Source organism: Trichechus manatus, unplaced genomic scaffold (genome assembly GCF_000243295.1).
Source record: "Trichechus manatus latirostris isolate Lorelei unplaced genomic scaffold, TriManLat1.0 scaffold00050, whole genome shotgun sequence".
Lineage (NCBI taxonomy): Eukaryota > Metazoa > Chordata > Mammalia > Sirenia > Trichechidae > Trichechus > Trichechus manatus.
The window spans coordinates 9,807,954-9,824,654 of record NW_004443986.1 but is presented as its reverse complement, the minus strand read 5'-3'; the positions used below and the strand labels follow the sequence as shown (position 1 = coordinate 9,824,654).

Genomic DNA, 16,701 nt, shown 5'->3' with positions numbered 1-16,701 from the left:
ATGTCAAGTTTTTGAAAGTTAGGCCATATAGTCACACAATTGTAGTTAAGTACTGTCTTTTACAGCAATAATTTTTTCAAGATGCTAAAACTTTTATGTTCATGATTTTCAAAGTATAAACTAAGTTGCTGTCGTACAAATAGTGGATATAACATTAACATATCAAATGTTTACCAAAAATGTAGATACTTTATATAAGTATTATTGAAAAAAAGGTAATAAACTGGACTATGGGACATAAAGTGATACTCGTGAGGAGTGTGCCTCTTAACTCAAGTAGATCCAAGAGACTAAATGGGCAGCTTCTGTCCAGAGGTGAGATGGGAAGGCAGAGAGGGTTAGGAGCTGGTTGAATGGACATGGGGATTCAGGGGTGGAGAGGAGGAGTGTGCTGTCACAGTATGGGGAGAGCAATTAGGGTCACATAACAATGTATGTATAAATTTTTGTATGAGAAAAAAAGAAAAAAAGGTAATAAATACGTCAATATATTGCACTTTTACTCATTATCCTGGCATTGATAATCTCGTAGAACATTTCCAAGCAGAAAACAGACACTAATTAGGACTTATGATAAAAATTACTAAGAAAAAAAATTTATTGTAACCTGCATTACACCTGTCTACACACTTACTATAATGTGTTCTAGTCAGTTGCACAGCCTGAAAAAAAAGGCTACTACTGTATTTCAAGTATCTCAAACAATGCTGCATATTCCACATTGTAGTTTACAAATTACATAATATAGGCATACTGTATATTATAAATGGATATTCTTCTCTTAAAAAAAAAATTAAACTTGCCACATTTGTCAATAGAGTGCTATGTTCAAAATCCTACATAAGAATGTCCAGAACAGGCAAATCCACAGAGACAAAGTATAGAATACTCTTGAGCCTAGGGCCAGGGGGTGGGGTTTGGAGGAAATTGCAGCGTGACTGCTATTGGGTATGGGGTTTCTCTTTGGGATGATGAGAATGTTCTAAAACTGATTGTGGTAATGTTGCATAACTCTGTTAACATACTAAACCACTGAATGGTACATTTTAAATGAGTGAACTGTATCTGAGTTATATCTCAATAAATTTCTTATATACATAAAAGAAACCCTACATAAATATAAATATACCCATCATTAGGCTTTCTCTAATTCCTTTTTATTTAAAATTTTTTTAGGGATCAAAACTTATAAACCCATATAAAGAACACAAAGAAAATTAAAATAGAAACACTGCTTCATGGATTTTAAAAATAACCATTACTAACACATTTAAAACAAGGAATGAATAAAACTGAACAGTCTATTTTAAGTTACAAAATATTTAATATTATCAGATTAAAAATAATGACGGTGACAGCTTTACATGGCTCATTCCATACACAGTGTAAAGGGCAAAACATTACTAAAAAAGACACGAGTAGTTGGGTTTGTAAAAGATACACTGACCACATATTTATAACTGTAATTTCTACAAAACTTTTAGAGATCACTGGGTTGAATATATATATTTGATGTGTCCTGCTAAGGAAAAAAAATCATATATCTTTTTAATCCTTAACAAGCTCAAAGCCAACACTGATATTATGGTACAACTCTCAGTGCTACTGTAGTGATCTAGAAATTTATTGTAAATAGCTTTATCTTTTGCTAGTTATTAATTCTTATCAGGATTTGATTTTATTTAACAGTAAGGACTGAAGAAGCAGAATCCTTTTTTAACCACTGGGTAAAAGTGAAATAAATTAATGATGAGTGCTGAACTGGACAGTTTGTGTTAAAAAGAAAGTATATATTTAATTAGACTGAATATATTTCATGAGAAGTTGGGTACATTTTTAATTCCAAGAATCTGTTTATGAAGTTTTCTGAGTGTGTGTGTATGTGTGTGTGTGCCTTAACACCCTCTGGGCTTACTTTTAAATGAAATACATTTGGCACTAAATGAAGCATCTGAAGACAAGCAAGATTATGTGAGACTAATAAGCTGCTCCACTAGAGTTGCCTGTCTTGACTTGCAATTTATACTATTCCTTAGTTCTTGACTGAACAGAAACAACAGACCAAACTACATAGCACTTCTATGATGTATGAAAATAGAATCAAGAGCTAAGATGAGGCTGCTTCACTGATGAGCCAATCCCCTAATCTGCCATAATCATAGTTACAAACATGAAACTCATTCAAGAATTCATATTTTCACCAAATGCTGATAATTTTTCAAGTTCTCTTGCTAGATATGTTCCTGGCTATGTGGCCAGCTAAAAAAGGGTCTTCTATTCAAGTAAGGAAACCATATAAAAGAAATATTTATTTTACAGGGATCTTATTTTACTTAAAACTTTCTTTAAAAAAACAAAACTGCAAACCAAAACCTTGTAACCAAAATCTTGAAACAAAGCACTGGCGGCCACATTTTTGAATCTTTGATGAGTCTTGAAGTCCATTCATTTTTCATGTTTCAAGGGTCTCTTCGTTTGCTCCACAAGTATCAACAACACAAATTAAACAACTTGTTACTGGAAAAGCACGGACTTTGGAGTTGGCGACCCATTTGTCTGTTTCAGTATTATATTCAAGGATGTGTCCTAAACGGCCTACACCTTGAAAACCAGCCAAGACATAAACTATAGAGCCAACTGCTGCACATTTCACTGTTACACCCTTCCAGGGCATTGGTGAGACCATCTTCCATTCATTTAATTTAATATCGTAATACTCCACATTGTCCAGACCACCTTCAAAAGAATAAAACAAGATGAGCCAAAATTATAAGGACAATTCTATGAAGATCTCTTAAAGGAATATATTTTGTACTTTCCCAACATTTTATTTGAAAAATTTCAAACACACAGAAAAGTTGTAAGAAGTTTATGATGAATGCCCACATGCCCAGTACCTAAATCCTACCATTAACATTTTACTATTCTTCAATACAGTATCAATTTTTTGTTATAGAATCATAAATATTGATATTTATTGTAGAAAATGAAAAATGTTCTATCTATTCTGGAAAATCAAAAAGTAAACTGATCAGTGGTTTTTTCTCACTGATTAACTTTGATTATAATTATTCAAATGTCTACTTCCTTCTACCACTTATCTTTCAGTAGTTTATAGAAAATAGCAATGGATGGGGACAGGAGAAGGGAAAGAAGTTATTTCTTTGTTGTACTTAAAGTAATGCTTAAAGGTACTGGATAAAATGAAGTTTGTGGACTATCTCTAGATTGAGTCTCGATTCCCCATTACTTAAGACAATTACTAAGATTTTTCAGCATACTATTAAGACAATAAAGAGGTCAAATTTACTCACTTAAAAGTAGGAATGTTTTTCTTATAACATGGAGGAATCTGGAGGGCATTATGCTGAGTGAATTTAGTCAGTCACAAACGGACAAATATTGTATAAGACCACTATTATAAGAACTCAAGAAAAGGTTTAAACACAGAAGAAAACATTCTTTGATGGTTACGAGGGTGGGGAGGGAGGGTGAGGGTTATCTACTAACTAGAGTGTAGATAAGAATTATCTTAGGTGAAGGGAAGGACAGCACACACTACCGGGGGGTCAGCACAACTGGACGAAACCGAAGCTAAGAAGTTTCCTCAATACAATCAAACACTTTGAGAGACAGAGTAGCAGGGGTAGGGGTCTGGGGACCATGCTTTCAGGGGACATCTAGGTCAATTGGCATAACAAAGCTTATTAAGAAAATGTTCTGCATCCTACTTCGCCTGAGTGGCGTCTGGGGTCTTAAAAGCTTGCAAGCTGCCATCTAAGATGCATCAATTGGTCCCAACCACCTGGAGTAAAGGAGAATGAAGAACACCAAGGATACAAGGTACGTATTAGCCCAAGAGACAGAAAGGGCCACATAAACCAGAGACTTCATCAGCCTGAGACCAGAAGAACTAGACGGTGCTGGGCTACCACCAATGACTGCCCTGACAGGGAACACAACAGAGAGTCCCTGATGGAGCAGGAGAAAGGTTAGGTGCAGAACTCAAATTCTACTAAGAAGACCAGACTCAATGGTCTGACTGAGACTGGAGGAACCCCGGAAAGCATGGCCCCGTTTTCTCTGTTGGTCCAGAACTAAAACAATTTCCAAGGCCAACTCTTCAGACAGGGATTGGACTGGACTGTGGGACATAAAGTGATACTCGTGAGGAGTGTGCCTGTTAGCTCAAGTAGATAAAAGAGACTAAATGGGCAGCTTCTGTCCAGAGGTGAGATGAGAAGGCAGAGAGGGTAAGGAGCTGGTTGAATCGACACGGGGAATCAGGGAATCAGGGGTGGAAAGGAGGAGTGTGCTGTCACAGTATGGGGAGAGCAATTAGGGTCACATAACAATGTGTGTATAAATTTTTGTATTAAAAAAAAAAAAAAAGGAATGTTTTAATGCAATGTTTAAAAATATTTAAGAAACTTTGCCATTCAGTGCCAGAATATAAATCCTCAAACCTGTATTTAAAATTTTTTTTTTAAACTGTTGTGCTTTAAGTGAAAGTTTACAATTCAAGTTAGTCTCTCATACAAAAATTTATACATACTTTGTTTTGTGACCCTAGTTGCTCTCCCTATACTGTGACAGCACACTCTTTCTTTCTACCTCGGATTTCCCGTGTCCATTCAACCAGCTCCTGACCCTCTCTGCCTTCTCATCTCGCCTCTGGACAGGAGCTGCCCCTTTAGTCTCATGTATCTGCTTGAGCTAAGAAGCACACTCTTCACGAGTATCATTTTATGTTCCACAGTCCAGTCTAATCTTTGTCTGAAGAGTTGATCTCAGGAATGGTTTTAATTTTGGGCTAACAGAGAGTCCAGGGGCCATGTCTTCTGGGGTTCCTCCAGTCTCAATCAAGCCATTAAGTCTGGTCTTTTTTTACCAGAATTTGAGTTCTGAACCCCACTTTTTTCCTGCACCATCAGGGACTCTCTGTTGTGTTCCCTGTCAGGGCAGTCATTGGTGGTAGCAGGGCACCATCTAGTTCTTCTGGTCTCAGGCTGATGGGAGTCTCTGGTTTATATGGCCCTTTCTGTCTCTTGGGCTAATACTTTCCTTGTGTCTTTGGTGTTCTTCATTCTCCTTATTCCACGTGGTTGGGACCAACTGATGCATCTTAGATGGCCGCTCATTAGCTTTTAAGACCCTAGATGCCACTCACCAAAGTGGGATGCAGAACATTTTCTTAATAAGCTTTGTTATGCCAATTGACCTAGATGTCCCCTGAAACCATGGTCCCCAGACCCCCGCACCTGCTACTCTGTCCCTTGAAGTGTTTGGTTGTATTGAGGAAACTTCTTAGCTTTGGTTTAGTCCAGTTGTGCTGACTTCCCAAGTAGTATGTGCTGTACTTCCCTTCACCTAAGATAATTCTTGTCTATTTGCATTTAAAAAAATTTGAAAGGTGTAAATTCAATTGTTTTACTGGTCAACAGTTCTTAAGCTATTATGATACCATCTCCCAGGGGGTATCTAGAAATGTGTGAGAGCCGTCTGAGATTGTCACAATGCCTGGGGGCCATTACTGACATTTCATGCACAAGGATGTTAAATGTCCTGCAGTGTTTCATAAAATATACTAGTTTCCAGAAAGTATAAAAAATATAATGATGTATGCGGTAAATATCTGCCTCTAGATTTTAAGAAATGCTTCATAATTTGAGATAAGGAAGTATCAGCAGACTCACTGGGAAAGTTGAACAGTGAATTAATATCACATACCTAAACCATTCTGACCTCCCACAGCAAATATCTTGTCCTTTACAAATACCAGTCCATGATTCTTCCTGGCCTCAATCATTGGACACAGTTCAGTCCACCTGAAAAAATTAAAGTATTTTAGTGTGCTTGCTCACAGGAAGTAAACGGACTCTTATACTCATTTATTAGAAGAGTCTGTTATCCCAATGAAGTGCTCGTTTACCACTCATATGTGTACATACACACAAACACACATGCACAGAAAAATGGCTAGAAGGTCAGGAAACCAAAGTTTGACAGTGATTATTTGTAGATGGGGTAAATAGGGATTTTATTCCTTTCAACTCAGGATATGAGAGGACATGAGAAGTAGAGGATATCTGCAGATAATTAACATGCCTTAGGAAGAAATCTATATCCCGTGGTTCACAATAACTTGTAAAATACGAACAAAAAAGAAGATACTTAGAGAATATAAAGCACTTATTCTGCCACGTTTTTAATTAATGTTTACGTACACGTTAGTAAGACACTAACTTACCACAAGCCTCCAGCAAATTAGTAATATTTGTTATTATTCACACATCTAGCCTCATATCTACATTGGGACTTCAGGTAGCTCTGGTAACAAAAGTACACTCCATAATTCTGTCAAGTTTAACTATTTATTAGCATGTTGTATTTATAGCCACTATTATAAATAATGAGATTGAGAATATACATGTAGACACAACTGTTGAAAGATGCTAATTCACAGGTGCCAGCTTCATACACATATACAGACAACTGTATTTAGTTATTTTTTTGGTATGAGATTCAATCCCTTCCTCTGTGTATGCTCCCATACACACAATTGGTATTTCTGACTGTGAAGGTGGCGCACAGGTTTGGGCTCTTAACAGCTAAAATAAACTACCACCACCAACAACAAAAGGGAAACTTGGCATAAATGTAACTTTCTTAAACAGTTATTTATGTCTCTTCTTTAAAAAAAGTTGATAAATTTAACTTTCTCAAACATAAATTGGAACATGATTATTAACTCTGAAAACATTAACAATTAACAATTTTACATTGTTTTATATTTATGTATTGCTTTTTTTATTGTGCTTCAGATGAAGGTTTACAAAGCAAATTAGTTTCTCATTGAACAATTAATACACGTATTGTTTTGTGACATTGGTTGCCAACCCCACGGCGTGCCAACACCCTTATCTTCTTGACCTTGGCTTCCCCATTACCAGCTTTCCTGTCCCCTCCTGCCTTCTTGTCCTTGCCCCTGGGCTGGTGTACCCATTTAGTCTCGTTTTGTTCTATCCTGTCTAATCGTTGGCTGAAGGATGAACCTCAGAAGTTTATGTATTGCTTTTTGTTTTAAAAATGGTTTGAGAGAAGCCACTCTCATTTTCGGAGCACTCCATGGGGTGAGGTGGGCAGGCGCTGCTGTTTTCAGGATAAAGACATGCTCATCCAGGGGAAATGGGCAGTCTTCAGCTGGGAAGTGGGACAGCCAGGACGAGGGCTCCACTGCCTCTGTGCACAGTGAGCTTCCATAGTGCACTGAACACTGCATTTGACTTAGAAGAATTCAATTTACATACCTCTTTCTTCTTCAGTCGGACACCCTGGTGGCGTAGTGGTTAAGAGCTACCGCTGCCAACCAAAAGGTTTGCAGTTCGAATCCACCAGGTACTCCTTGGAAACTGTATGGGGCAGTTCTACTCTGTTCTATAGGGTTGCTATGAGTTGGAATTGACTCAACGGCAACAGGTATGGTTTGGTTTTTTCTTCTTCAAATATGTCCACAATGTAAAGTGAAGAAAAAGTCAGTGAATGCATGTTTTTCTGTCTATCCACATTTCCTGAAAGTTTACAAATAAGGAAGTTTCACAAAATATACTTCCTCTACTTCACATGCAGAGCACCTGCTAGGCCCCTGCTCTGCTCTCTCCATCCTGAAGTTCAGCGTTTAGAAGCTTCTCTTAAAGGTCTGACTTCTTAAAATGTGCCATTTTTCGTAGGTTTAAGTTATAAAACATGTAAGAAAAATGCCAAAAATTGGAAAGAATAATTCTTATAAAAAGTAACTTAGATGGTCAGATAACATTCAGAAAGAAAACTGTAGCAGTATATAAGTTATTTTTCATTTTTACAATTTGATAGTTCACATTAGCTTTTCATTTATGAAAATTTAAGGGCACTGAAGAGAACACAGAGAATTCAAACTTAACACATAAGCTCAATATACACGAAAGAAATACTAAGCTATGTAAGTTTTTAAATACTCGCTAAGCAGAATATATTCACCTAGTTTTAAAAAATGTTGAGGCTGCCAAATTCCCTTATTCTTTTTTATTTACACTGATATTGCCTGAAAAAAGATCTCAAAAACTAGAACCCTGAAGTTTATACTGCAATAGGTTCCACTTTAAGAAATTTTTTAGAAATGAAGAAGTAATTAGGCAGCAGGATGAATCAGACTGCAGTTTTCCAATTAGTATGCTGTATCATTTTTTGAACACAGTGTTTACGGGAGAAAGGTAGCAGCTGATACAAGAGGGAAGACATCTAGTATATACACACACATTCTCTTTGGTTTGGGACAAGATGAGGTGGATTACCGAAGTCTCAATATTTTAGCATAAGTTTCAAAGGATAAGTTGCTTTTACATCTATTCCTTACACTGATAACCATTTGAGCAAAAAATGAGAAAAGAACAGTTGTAACTGCGCTTTTGCTTGGGAAAGGAACTATTATGTCCCTTAAATCCATTTAAAGTAGGTGAGAAGCATAAATAGATAAATGCACATGACTGATCATATTTCATAATCAATTTCTCATCTCTTAATTTTTAAAAAGCAATAGCTAGAGTTAAAGACTTCTATGTTTCTTAGTCTGGTAATATTTTGTAAACATAAAACTTAAGCACAAGAGTTTTGGTGCAACTCTTTCCCATAACATTTAAGTAACTTGTTCTGGTAAAAGAAAAACAATGGGCAATCCAGTCACATGAGCAACTGACTTTTTTTCTCAAAGCTCTTTGGATGTTTCTGAACATCAACAAAAGGAATATCATCATGTCAATTTCCTCATTAGGTTAGTGTCACTGCACTTACCACCGTAACCATTATTCAATGCTTTGTACATTTCTTGGCTATACTGAATAGGGTCCATCATTAACTATAAGGTCAGAAAACTTGGCTCACCATTGCTTTCTTTAGCATTTTGTCTTTTTAAAAGCAGTTATTTCCTTCCCAGTTGATTCAAGAATATGAAAGCAAATACACTTTAGTAAGTATGAACACAAAAAGACATTATACGTAGGGGCATGATTTAGTAATGTCACGAACCAATAAGTTTAATACTCCTACTTAAGGGCAAATTTAGTACTGATCGTAAGGTTGTCCCTCCCTCACCCCCCTTCCTTCCCTACATTTCCTGGCCTCTCAAACAAAAACATTTTATGTGTTTGATGAATCCATCAGACTTGTCTCACTCATGGCACTTACTGCCGGATAAAGACCAGAAAGAGAAGGGCTCTCGTGGGATGTAAGGTCAGGACAGTTAATGTATACAGGAAGCACCCACCGCTGTGGGGGTCCAGGCTGTAAACACACCACTGACCTTAGCATATTCAAAAGTATATGTACATTCTCAGTTCCTCCTGCCTTTTGACATCCCCTTCCACTGAGCTTAAGGAATACAATTAACTGTGAAGTAAGAGTTTTAAATTGATACATACGTTTCTGTGGCGGGATCATAAACTTCACAGGAATTCAGCACTCTCCCTGAAACATTGTTCCCTAAACTTCCACCACAAACATAGATCAGGCCATTGGCTTCCACCATCCCGTGGCTGCAGCGCTGAGTCAGCATGCTGGGCTTCGTGTGCCAGCTCTCAGTTCTTGTATCATAGCATTCAAATAAATACAGAGCGGAGTTTCCTGTAAAAGAAAAGGGCCCCATTTTGCTTAACTTTGTGTGTGTGTATGAAGGTAGGGGGTGGGGTGGGGTTTGGAACCAAGTGACTATAGAGCTGACTCATCAGTTGTGGGAGGGAAGGATTTAGGGTTGTATAATCAGTTTTCTGGGGCCCTGGTGGTTAAGCATTTGGCTGCTAACCAAAAGGCTGGCAGTTCGAATCCACCAGCTGCTCCTTGGAAACCCTATGGGGCAGTTCTACTCTGTCGGAACTGACTCGATGGCAACGGGTTTAGTTTTTAGTTTTAATCAGTTTTATACTCAATCAACAATAGCAAAAAAAAAAAAAAAATGCACGAGTAGTTTTTCAAAATGTAAACATTCTTACCTTTCACTTACAAAGAAAAAGCTAATCCCATTTGTATAGATCCTGAAAAATATTCAAAGAAGGATCTACTGGAAAGACTTATTTACTAGTAACTAAACTTTAGAATAAGAAATTTCTTTGATTTCAAAAGAGAAATTAAATAAGAAATATATGTCTTCAAGCCCAGTGGTGCATTATACCCAACTTTATATCCAAACGTTAAATGTTTATTTGGAGTAAAAAGCATAGCTATTTATAGCTGGCAAATCTACATCTTAAAATCTGAAAACTATCTAATAATGTTCTAAGGCTTATCAGTTAATAGTCTATAACAGCTACTGTACCATTAATAAAACTACTTAACTCCTCAGTGGCTATCTGGGTAAACCCTGAAGTCACAGGCTGGTCCTTTCCTGCGTATACCCTCAAAGTGTTGCTGTACGTGTCTGGTGTATTTAAATTATAAGTTCTAAAGACAAAACATCTATTCCTCCTGTTTTGCAACTTTTGTACATTGTAGGAGTTCCATAACGATTTTAGAAATGATACTATTACTGATCAAGTGCTTTTGTCCTTCCCAAGGAAAAAGAAGTTTGACTTTCACCCAACTATTTTGCACTTCCCACTCTGCTGGGCTTTGCAAATGCCAAAGCATTAGAAAATAAAAAACAAAACCCTTATAATTCTTCATCACAACCCAGGTTTATGAGAAGCAAAGATAAGAAAATAAGAAATAGAATTAACAGTCATGAACAAAAATGACTGTAACTTCTTAAACTTCCAATCTAGTTGATTTAGTTGTTTGACACTAAGGGAAAATTACACAGTATTTAGCAGACATCTATCTATATCTATATACACCCTCCTATTTAAATAAAAAAAATGACTGAGTAAACACTGAAGAAATAAAGTTATTTACTACACCACAGAGTGGTTACTTTCTATCACCTTCAGGATACACTGTATTTGAAATATGCTGTATTAAGAAGGCCATCTTCTCAAGTCACACTTAGGATATCATAATTTTTCTTGTATTTATTTGGCATGTAGTAAAGGGTAAAAACTTAAAACAGATAAACATGCTGACCAAAACTTAAACATTTTGGGCTAATATAAAAATCATCAAAGAAAAATAAAGAGACTTAATTAGTATTTAAATTCCACATCTTAAGTTTACTTGGTCTTCCTAATTTTCTTTATAAGCCCATTATTTAGCTAAAGAAATTACTTGAAAAGATGAAAGCATATAAAAGCTATTATGTGTCTAGTCTGCACCTAGAGTATTAATTTAAAAAAAAAAAATCACCAAGGGACACTTAATAAATTATCCATCAGCGAGAAAGGTTTTTACACCCCACAACCAGCTCTGATCAGTAAGTATAAAATACCACTGCTACTCACTGGATTAAAGAGTTAAAGAGTAAAGCAAAAGAAAAAAGATCATTCTTACTTTCTTCTGATACAAAGAAAGGATAAATAAGACATACTTTAAAGGCTTGAATGTAGTAAAGAGTTCCTAAAGGGTCTATTAGTAAGCCAGACTCTGAAATCTTTAAACCAAATACAGTAAAATCTGCGAAAGCCAGAACCTGTGTAAGGCAGAGAGCTGTCAGAGAAGGAAAACTCAAATGTTTTCCACTAAAATGAGTGATAGAAAAGTGGTAAGACTGTACCCTGTAAAAGGTGGAAAACTTGTGATCCTGTTGTGTTCTGGCTCTCGCAGTTTCACTGTATTATGTATCCAAAATACTCAATCTCAAACTAAAATTCAGATGGCGCCAAATAATGTTTCATCATCATGAAAAATGGACAATTAACATAAACTAGGAAGTTGAAATCCTTACAAACTACTGATTTATAAAGGAGTCAGGTAATGGGCTTTAAAATGTGACAGACATGCATTTAAGTTAGGTCAAAAAGTATCTGGATAGATAACAGCAACTGTCTACTTCCATATGAGAGCCAAGATACTTGGCTTTAAAACACTTCCCCAAAACAAAAATACTGAAGAAGTCCTTACCTACTTCTGAACCTCCAGATGTATAAATTTTGCCTTCTGCGGCACAAGCAGCAAGGCTATCTCGAGGTGTTGGAGGGCCCAGTTTGGAATACCAGCTATCCTTCACTACATTATAGCAGTCCATTCGTTTTATTGGGAAAAGCTGAGAACCACCTAAAATGTACACTACATTGTCCCAGAACACGCATGCTGCATCTCTTCGTTTTTCAAAGGGGCAGCGGATGTCTGTCCAGCTATAATCCTGTAACAGGAAAGGACGGGAAGCTTTCAGTAAGGGAAAAATATAATTGAAAAAGACAAAGCAAAGATGTAATCAAGAAAACACAAAATACAAGAAAGTGTTAATTTTCTAGAGTACTCTTAAAAACATTGGCTTGAGGCTATTACCTAATTTATATCATGTGATTTCTTCAGAATGTTGGTTAATTGGGGCAGAGGGCATAAGGGAGAAATGCAACTGCTGTGGGTCCTATCTGGCTTTAAAATGAACTTAAATACATTTGTATATATGATCACCTGTCTTCTACTCTTTCTGTTATTGACGATAATACGAGAACGTTCTAAAGTAAGTAATTTTGTTATTTATTTTTTCTAAAAGCTTCTTTTTCAAATGTAACTATCTACATCTCCTCCCTGTCAGATGCATATAATGATATAAGGAATTACTAGATAACATGAAGCTCAAACTGTCATTATCCTGCTGATGTCTAAAGATGAAAACATGAACATATAAGAAAGTGTTTTGTAGACTTCTGTGAGGTATTAATTTCCTCTAATATTCAGTTAAGTCATCTGTTATGAGTGTTCTGGATACTCACTTTAGGCTCATTCTTCCACAATAAGAGATATTCACAGCACCGATCTGTCCCCTCACTGTGTTTGATGGCATCAAGGACACCGGTACCCTTCTTCCAGGTGTATGCATACAGGGGACTACTCCCAAAGTTATAGTATCTTAGACTCATTTTTGAGAATGAAAGCTATAGTGTTTCTGCTGCTTTCTGAATGCTGCTGAAAATAGAGTCAGACAGGAATTTAAACAATTCCCAATTTCACCAAACAAAGCAGTGTGTGAAATTATTAACAAGTACCCTCAGGGAAAATTTGACTGATACCTATCGGGCTAGTATTAGGCATCCATCCAGTTAGATCACTAGAACATTAAGGGATGGTCTCTTAGGACAAGTTGTCATTCCTTTCATTTACCCCAAATGAGCCCCATTATATCTTGTCTCCTGATGATGATGCACATTCTGCTTTTTAGGTGACCAGGAAAACACAGCCTTAATCCCTTAGGACCTTTCTTCTCAAACTAGGACCTATGTGTCCTCCTGGGTTACTCAGTGGTATGCCTATTGGTAGGCACGTGAAACTACAAGGTAATATCTTCTGAGGCTTCAGTTTTACACAATGGACATTTAAAATTGGGAAAAATATTTTTTACTTGTTCTCTTAGAACTCATAATTGCTATCTGACCAACTTCAGTACCAGAGAAACACAATTTCATTAATAATGCACATTATTAACCTAGTGAACCTCAAGCCTTGCCACTCTCACACCCAATTTATTTATTTATTATTAGAGAGCAATATGGGAGCCTCTCCATAATTTCTAAAGATATCCTTGAGAAAATTATCTTTCTCTGGTCTTCCTTAATTTTATGAGAAAGCTGCTCATATATTCTTAAATGATCTCAAAGACCTGTTACTCTTCAAATTAAAAATAAATGCCACGTAGGGGCTGGAATTAAAAAAAAAAACCCAACCTTTCCTTTTAGCCAGATGTCCTTAAAGATTTAGGTGCTAGGGCATGAGTCTCCAAAGAATGAAATAATTCTGAAGAACTCAGTAACAGTAATAGTTCTTTCTCATACTACTCCGAGGTTAGGGTAGCGAATAGGTGCTCATGTGTACCTGTCATAGAGGGCTTGGTTATGCTTTAGATTTAAGAATTAAATTGCTCTCTGAGAAACATAAGGCCAAGGGAAAAAACGATAAGCCTGGATATATGCACGCATGTGTGTGAGATACGCTATACAGGAATAGGAAATGATTCTATCTACTTGCAATTACTAGAAAACCTTTTTTATTTTTTCCAATTCTCCAAACATTGTCCATAGTTACTGTACATGTCAGACACTACTAAGCTTGATAAACACTAAATTACAATATACTGCCTAATCTTGTAGACAGAGAAGTAAAATGTTCTTTGCAAGAATTCCTATCTAGAGTGCAAAATAGACTTCATTTCTGCTAAAATTTAATGTTTTACATTTGGACTCATTTAAATACACCTTTGTTTAACCATATCTGGTATTGGCTGTTGCGTCTGTGGGAGTAGGGGGAAAGAGGGAGATGACTATTTTTTTCCTGCCTCAGAGGTCTACCTAATTCCCTCAATCTACCCCTCACACAAAGTAGAGTACTGAGAAGGTGATTTGATGTTTGTCTTTTGCTAACTGGTTATACAGCCTAGAAGGCAAAGCGTGTAATCTAGGAAGCAAGGAGAGAAGAGAAAAAAGATGGGAAGTCAGGCCTGTTAGCTCAGTGGGTATGAATGTCGTGGTCTTACCCTAGTGATGGAACCACTTCCAACCTGAGGCTTATGTGGCAGGGAAAGTTACTCAGGGCTCCCTGCACTCCTAGGCTAAGCGCAAGCTGGAGGAACATGCAGTTTTTATGCTGGCAACAAGATGGAGGAATAGCACTAGAGTTTTAGACAGAGAAGTACATATGTATGTTAACCTAAAAACAGAATTTAATTCAGTTAAGTTTTATTGAGTATCTATTCCATACAAGATTCTGCGCTTAGGTGATGAGAAGACATGAAAGTGAAAAAACTGGAAAGCTTGGGAAAGACATGGATAGAAGGATTTAAGTTTTGATACATCACCCACATACATATTCACCCACAGGCACATGCAGACAATCCATGCATAAAGTCCAGTCTTCCTTAGTCCTTGTCAGCCTTTCTTGCCTCTGTTGTGATAGTCTGCACCAGACATTTTATAGTTTTTTCAAACTCATGACTCCTTGCCTTTTTGTAGGCTTCCCTGATTTTCTTTTTCTGAATATCAACCACACTGAAGTCCAGACCTGAAGGCTTAGAACTCTATTACATCTTGCTCTATATAGTTTTTCAGCTGAAGTGCAACAGATTTTATTGCTCCCAGGAGAATACAAACTTCTTGAGGTTAGGGGCTGTAATATTCCTCAAGGCAAAAACATCATCCTGGTATTTTCCTTGAGAGTAAAGACTGACTATATAATCTGAATTTTGAACGTACATGGATCCTCAAGAAAACTATACATATGTTTTATATATTACAATTTATATATTATATATAAAACAATAATATATATTACATATAAAAAATATATATATTAATAATCAAGACGACTGAATATACTTTTTATTTGCAGGACTTTAAAACTTATTTTTAATTGTTGTAGTTTAAATGAAGTTTACATTTCAAGCTAGTCTCCCATACAAAAATTTATACATACATTGTTATGTGACCCTAATTGCTCTCCCCATAGAGTGACAGCACACTCCTTTCCACCCGATTCCTCATGTCCATTCAACCAGCTCCTAACCCTCTTTGCCTTCCCATCTCACCTCCAGACAGAAGCTGCCTGTTTAGTCTCTTGGATCTACTTGAGCTAAGAGGCACGTTCCTCGTATCACTTTATGTCCCACTGTCCAGTCCAATCCCTGCCTGAAGAGTTGGCCTTGGAAATTGTTTTAGTTCTAGGCCAATAGAAAATACGGGGGCTATGCTTTCTGGGGTTCCTCCAGTCTCAGTCAGACCATTAAATCTGGTCTTCTTACTAGAATGAGTTCTGCACTCCACCTTTCTCCTGCTCCATCAGGGACTCTCTGTTATGTTCCCTGTCAGGGCGGTCATTAGTGGTAGCCCAGTACCATCTAGTTCTTCTGGTCTCAGGCTGATGAAGTCTCTGGTTTATGTGGCCCTTTCTGTCTCTTGGGCTCATACTTTCCTTGTCTTTGGTGTTCTTCATTCTCCTTTACTCCAGGTGGTTGGGACCAATTGATGTATCTTAGATGGCCGCTTGCAAACTTTTAAGACCCCAGATGCCACTCACCAAAGTAGGATGCAAAACATTTTCTTAATAAGCTTTCTAATGCCAATTGACCTAGATGTCCCCTGAAAGCATGGTCCCCAGATCCCTACCCCTGCTACTCTCTCAAAGTGTTTGATTGTATTCAGGGAACTTCTTAGCTTTGGTTTCGTCCAGTTGTGCTGACTTCCCCTGTAGTGTGTGCTGTCTTTCCCTCTACCTAAGATAATTCTTATCTACTATCTAGTTAGTAAATAACCCTCACCCTCCCTCCCCACCCTTGTAACCAACAAAGAATGTCTTCTTCTGTGTTTAAACCTTTTCTTGAGTTCTTATGATAGCGGTCTTATACAATATTTGTCCTTCTGTGACTAAATTCACTCAGCATAATGACCTCGAGCTTCCTCCGTGTTATGTTTCATGGCTTCACCGTTGTTCTTTATCGTTCTGTAGTGTTCCATTGTGTGGATATACCATAATTTATTTATCCTTTTGTCCGTTGATGGGTACCTAGGTTGTTTCCATCTTTTTGCTATTGTGAACAGTGCTGCAATGAACATGGGTGTGCATATATCTATTTGTGTGATGGCTCTTATTTCT

The 16,701-nt window shown here is 37.0% G+C and overlaps 1 protein-coding gene across 6 annotated transcripts in view; it reads right to left on the bottom strand.

Annotated features, from left to right (window-relative positions):
• Positions 1-1,304: 1,304 nt before the first annotated feature.
• The window catches only part of KLHL7 (kelch like family member 7), a 122,475-nt gene continuing 107,078 nt past the window's right edge, over positions 1,305-16,701 (bottom strand). For all 6 annotated transcript variants that reach the window (XM_023732317.1, XM_023732319.1, XM_004377446.2 and 3 more), the window contains 4 exons: positions 12,019-12,259; positions 9,453-9,654; positions 5,731-5,828; positions 1,305-2,736 (listed from right to left, as the gene is read on the bottom strand). In XM_023732317.1, the coding sequence (XP_023588085.1) occupies positions 2,453-2,736; positions 5,731-5,828; positions 9,453-9,654; positions 12,019-12,259 (825 nt within the window). In that variant the 3' untranslated portion in view covers positions 1,305-2,452. The remainder of the gene's footprint in view (positions 2,737-5,730; positions 5,829-9,452; positions 9,655-12,018; positions 12,260-16,701) is intronic.